Source organism: Phocoena sinus, chromosome 6, assembly GCF_008692025.1.
Source record: "Phocoena sinus isolate mPhoSin1 chromosome 6, mPhoSin1.pri, whole genome shotgun sequence".
Taxonomy (NCBI): Eukaryota; Metazoa; Chordata; class Mammalia; order Artiodactyla; family Phocoenidae; genus Phocoena; species Phocoena sinus.
Window position 1 is genome coordinate 80,412,017 of NC_045768.1, and position 6,151 is coordinate 80,418,167.

The 6,151-nt window shown below is 44.4% G+C and overlaps 1 protein-coding gene across 2 annotated transcripts in view; it reads left to right on the forward strand.

Moving 5' to 3' along the window:
- The window catches only part of ACO1 (aconitase 1), a 59,868-nt gene extending 58,498 nt beyond the window's left edge, over positions 1–1,370 (forward strand). The window contains exon 21 of one of the 2 annotated variants that reach the window (XM_032634698.1): positions 491–1,370. In XM_032634698.1, the coding sequence (XP_032490589.1) occupies positions 491–604 (114 nt within the window). In that variant the 3' untranslated portion in view covers positions 605–1,370. The remainder of the gene's footprint in view (positions 1–490) is intronic. The other variant, XM_032634699.1, reaches the window with a different exon arrangement.
- The last annotated feature ends 4,781 nt before the right edge of the window (positions 1,371–6,151 follow it).

Genomic DNA, 6,151 nt, shown 5'->3' on the forward strand with positions numbered 1-6,151 from the left:
GTTGAGAGTCCGCCTGCCAATGCAGAGGACACGGGTTCGTGCCCAGGACCAGGAAGATCCCACATGCCGCGGAGAGGTTGGGCCCGTGAGCCATGGCCGCTGAGCCTGCGCGTCCAGAGCCTGTGCTCCTCAACGGGAGAGGCCCGCGTACCGCAAAAAAAAAAAAAAAAAAAAAATATCCCAAACACCACTACTAGCTACTGCCCTGAGAGGCTATTTCTAATTCTCAGGTGTCTCTCACTTCCATCACTTATTCTCTGCAGTGCTTGCTTTACCGTGTAGATCAGTACACTGGGGATCTTGTTAAATAAAATGCAACTTACTGCTCAGCGGGTCTGGGCTGGGGCCAGCGTGCGCCTGTCCCCGGCACTGCCGGAGTGTGGACCACACTTGGAGGGGTAGCCTGAGGGCAGGCCGGGCAGGATGCCTCTGGAAAGGGCTGGCTCACTTCCTCACTCAGCGATTCTTCTCTGCTTCTTCGTCCTCCCAGCTGGATACTGGCAAGACCTTCCAGGCTGTCATGAGGTTTGATACCGACGTGGAGCTCACTTATTTCCACAACGGGGGCATCCTCAACTACATGATTCGCAAGATGGCCAAGTAGGCCCTGGTTTCCTCGGAGATGGGCATCCTGGCCGCAGCGGGGAGGAAGCGCAGTGCCTACAGCCCGCAGGCCCTGGCATGGCAGTCTCTCCACCCCAGCCTTTCCCCTGCCCTCTTCTCCCCTCCACGCAGGGGCGCTTCCAGCCCAGGGTGCCCTAAGGTTCCGGTGCCCATCCTCTGCACACAAAATCAGCAGTCTCTACATGCTCTATTTTTGTTAATCTTTTTATCTTTTTCTAGAATTTGGAAGCTTAGAATGGTGGGATTGTCAGTTGTGCCAGGAAGGGAGAGCTGAGCCCTTTACAGTTACTGATCACAGAATATGTTGATTTTTCACTCTTAGCCTGTACTGTTCAGCTGAACACAAATGTCTCCTGCCCGATTTTTGGTTCCTCTGTTACCCTCTGCTCAATGAAACCTTTCCCTTGAGAGTCCTTTGCCTCTGCATACTGTCCCAAAGTTAACTGACAAGGCAGAGAAGAACTTTTTCACACTTCAAATCCTAGCCGTGACTGTGATCCCCTCGCCCCGCCTTTTCCTCCAGAGTGAATGATCCAGACACCTCGTGGATGGCTCAGAGGTTGAAATTTTTTGATTATGTACCTTTTGATAGATCAACACTGAAGAAATATGGAGGTTTCTTTTACTATATTCAAACATTTTCCCCAGAAAATGTTTCATGTATCGAGAGAACTTTAGATGTGGTTTTGGAGAGAGATGCAGAACATTTCTAATTTGAATACGATTAAATCTATTTTCAAGGAAAACTTTTTGACTTTGACACTGAATTCTGCTGTGTGTGTGTGCCCCTCATTTTGGGATATGTAGAGCAGAGCAGATCTCTGAAGGATCCTGAAGCCTGGATGACCTTCGAGTTCTCCTCTTTTTGTAACCACGTCAGTAATATGCAGGTTAAATGGCTGTGTTGAACCTCATTTGGGAGCAAACAAGAAGGTGGCAATAGCCTGGTAGCAGTAGCAATCATGTAGTCTGGTGAACGGATCATAATTTTTTTATTTTCATCTAGGTTATCTGCTCATTTTCATCACTGAAGTCATTTCAGGGCACATGTCTTAAGCTACTCCAGCTGCCATAATGAAATATCATAGGCTGAGTGACTCAAACATCAAAAATTTATTTTCTCACAGTTCTGGCGTCTAGAAGTCCAAGATTGAGGTTCCAGCAAATTCATTTTCTGGTGAGAGCTCTCTCTCTTCCTGGCTTACAGCCAGCTACCTTCTCACTGTGTCCTCACATGGCCTTCCCTTAGTGCGTTTGCACGGAGGGAAAGCACGAGTGAATGAGCTCTCTGGTGTCTTCGTCTTACAAGGGCCCTACTCTCGTGACCTTTTTTAACCTTAATTACTTCCCTAGAGGTTCCATCTCCAGAGTCACAGTGTCCAGGAGGGCTTCGACATATGAATTTTGGGGGACAACATTCAGTCCATAACAGGGCACCTTAACAGCTTACAAATTAATCTTGTAATGAATTTTAAGTCTCAACTTTAGCACTCAGGGTTTGTGTGCTGGTCAGTAGAACACCTAGGATCAAATCCTGTCTCCACCTCTTCCCAGATGACGGACAAGGCAGGTTATTGAGCGTCCTTGCCTCTGACATCCTGGGATCTAGCTTCTGTTAATGAATAAAAATTACAAACAGAACCCTGTTGCACAAGAAAAGGCTGTGACCCTCAAATTAAGAGCAGTCCTAGGATAAAAACACTAAGAAGGGCTGAGAAAACAGACGTCCACCCCTCAGCCCTCCGTTGCAGAGCGTGGGAGCAGCCTGGTTCCCCACAATCAGTGCTTATGAGGAAACAGATTCCTGCAGCTATGACTTCTGGAATGGGGTCCCTTCACTTCTGGACTCCCCTCCTCTACCTCCAAACACACTATCTTGTTCATTGATAAAATGTCTCAGCCAGTGTCCCATCCTTGCTCTCCACAAGGCTTAACAAATAGACCCCTTTTACCTGGTTTCTCAAGAAGGCACTGGGCTGCTTACTCTCCGGATTAGAAGTGTGCTGCTCTATGCTAGACCCAGCCCCTCCTTCCTCTCTATGGGGTTCCCATCTCCTTTGTTCTTAGTTTTCTAAATCCATTCCTGCCTGTTCCTTCCTAGGGAAACAAGCGCTCCTTGGTGTGCACAGTGAGTTCACTGACCAACTTTTTTAATGCAGCAAATAAGCACATGTGTCTCTGGCTATGGGACAGCCTTCGTGTAAGTGGAGAATAATCTAGGAGAAGGATATATTAGTCATGACTCTTAGTTGTAGTGTTAGAAGCACAATTCAAACTGCCTAAAGCAAAAAAAAAAAAAAAAATTTGGCTCAAAGAACTTGAAGAACACGGGTGGCCATGGCGGCAGGTTTGATTGGATCTATGACTCAAACAGGTTCCTTCCCTATCGTTTCCCCTCTCGCCCTTCATTTGTGACGGCCTCTTTCTGGGGCGGGCCGTGTGCGGGGGGATATGGCCACTGGCAACTCTGGGGTCACAGTTAATAATTTGTGGTTGTAGAGATCTGTCTCCCAGTATTCCCTAGGCTAAACATACTGGAAGTTTGCTAGTCACCTAAATGAAGAACCTTATTTTTGACACAGTTGGCCTTTCAGGGTTGAGTTAGGACAGTGTGGCGCACCCTGCACGTTATGAGGAGCAATGGAGAGCTGCTTCTGAAAAACAGGAGCCAAGGTTCTACTGGCTACCTTCTTTGGAAGTTGTTAAATGTCATGACCACAAACAGAATTTAACATCCAAGTAGTTTTTGTTCACCCAGACAGCCTAATCATTGTGCACAAAGATTATAGAATTACAGCTGATTATTTTTAACAGGTTTAATAATTTGCATCCCCAAAACTGAGATCTACTTTTTAAATACAGATTTGTTGGGTGGAATTTAGTTTTATTACATAGTATAATAAAACAGAGTTACTGGTATGATCCTGAAATTAATACTCCAGTTTGGTTCTGGTTGTCTAGTCAGCATCAGGGCTGAGTATCTGCTACTGTGCTCCTACAGGATGTTAACAACGTCCAATGAATAAAAGGGGTCCAGGGTCGGGGTATCTGGGAACCACTGGGTTAAACGGGCCTTATTACCACAGAATTGACATAAGGACACACAATGGCAGTGTGTACTGGAAATCACTCATTTGAGGGGAGAGGGGGCAGCAGACAATACAGAATCCTATCTGCCCACAGAACTGCTTTCTTCAGAGCATCTCACAGCACTTGGGTTTCAAACGACACACTTGAGGAAACACTGACCTGATGGCTTGTTTTTAAATTCAAATAATAATGTCAGTTTTAAGGGTGGGAATCAGTTTACTGGCCTTGTGACACAATCAGGCATTTGACTGAAGGTGACTTTTCATTTCAGGTGAAAATATCACAAGGTGAGCACTGGTGGGGATCACAGAGTTAACAAGATCGAGTGGTTGTTATCAGATTTTATCAGAACCACCTGAGGAACTTCAAAACGTACACGTGGCTAGACACACCCTGGCAGGATGTTCTAAGGGGGCTGGGCATGTGCCATGAAAAAGACTCCCCAGTTGGTTCTGAAATGCAGCCTTTGACCTAGAAATCCAACGACCAGCATTTGGACATCAGTTAAGAGTGTGCAATTCTTAAAACCCTACCTACTGGTTTCTTTCATTCAATAAATATTAACCAAATGCTTACTCTGTTCCATGCTCTATGCCTGCAATGGCTTGACTCCAGGCTAAAGTCAAACAAGGAAATTATTTTTCTTGTTTCAGCTTTAGACTGCATTCTTCTGTTGGCTGTACTATTCACCTTCATCCAAATTGAATTATTTAGATACTTGCAAGAACTTTTCTCAAATAGATTTCCAGTGGACGTTGTATACATCCTATTGGAGTCCTTAAATAGCAGCATCCAAAAAGGGCACTCACATATACAAAGAGATACTTGTTAGATTGGGATTTATAAGAAATATATATTTGGTCTTTGTCCCTAGTTTCTGGCACAGAGCTCCTAAAACCCTTGGAATTTCGTGATACGAGCAACAAAGGTGTCTCTTGTTATGTTAAGGAGCGACTCTTGGACCACCCCGAAGGATGGGGGCTGGTTACCGGAAAAACAACCACGTGATTAGAGGGTTCGACCTTTCAGTCCCATCCCCTGACCTCAGGGGAGGGGAGAGGGGCTGGAGGTTGAATAAATTACCAATGGCCAATGATTTAATCAATCAAGCTTACGTAATGAAACCTCCATTAAACCCAAAGGACAAGGTTCAAAGAGCTTCCAGTTTTGTGAACACGTAGAGATTCAGAGAAGACACAGAAACTCTGAGCCCCTTCCCCAAACCTTACCCTATATATCTCTTCCATCTGGCTGCTCCTGAGTTACTTCCTTTTATAATAAACCGATGATCTAGTAAGTAAAAGGTTTCTCTGAGTTCTGTGAGCCTCTCTAGCAAATTAAGCCCACAGAGGAGGTTGCTGTAACCTCTCATCTGTATTCAATTGGTCAGAGGCACAGGTAATAACAATTTGGCTTCTGAAGTAGGGAAGAGGTGGGGCAGTTTTGTAGGACTGAGCTCTTAACTTGTAGGGATCTGACGCCATCTCCAGGCAGATACTGGCAGAATTGAGTTGAATGGTAGGACACCCCGTTGGTGAATTGGTTGGTGGTGTGGGAACAAAGCCCATATTAAAACTGGTGACCAGAACGTTAATACTCTAATAAAATATAAATGGAAAATGAATAAAAATTAGCAAGCAAGTTGGCTTAAATAACCCATTTTATTGTGTCTTACTAAGAATACTATTAATAACCCTTATCAAACAACTACTATGTATATCAAATACTTTATGTTATTTCAGTTAAAAACTCTCTACTAACTCTTACAGGTATGTATTATCCTTGTTTCACAGATGAAGAAAATTAAGCCTAGGAGAAGTTATGTAACTGGCAAGTTCTCTGACTCTCATCAGATCAAAAGGAGGAAGAGGTGGCTGCAGCAGGTCACCCCACTGATCTCCAGGACTGATCTGGGGGTCTGGATGGCCTCCTGGACACCAATAAGCCTTCAGATATAAGTGCTATCTGAAAAGAGTTATGCGACCCCTTCTGCTGAGAATATTAACGTTTTATGATGTTTGGAGGTTTGTTAAAGCCATTGATGGTCCTAGTGAATTACAAACAACTAATCTGAATCTGTTTTAAGAAGATGCTTAAATTACTATAGAGGCTATCCTGAGCGGAACATAAAATACCTTGGCCTGGATGGAGACAGTAAAACTCAGGTAGTTGTCTCCATGTCTGGAAAACCCCAAACTAAGCTCTGGAGCATCAGCCTTGTTAAATGACACAGGAATGCCATTTGGATATGTATTCTAAGTTTTTAAATAGAAAGGACAGCCAAATTAAACTGCCTCCTCAGTATCATCCAAGGGACCTACCTGAGAACAGAGTCCGAATGTTGACCATCAACTATTACTGGAAGATGGCTTGAAATGACCATTCGAAGGGAACAATGGCACAGGTTAAGAAAACAAATTAATCGGTCAAGATGTAC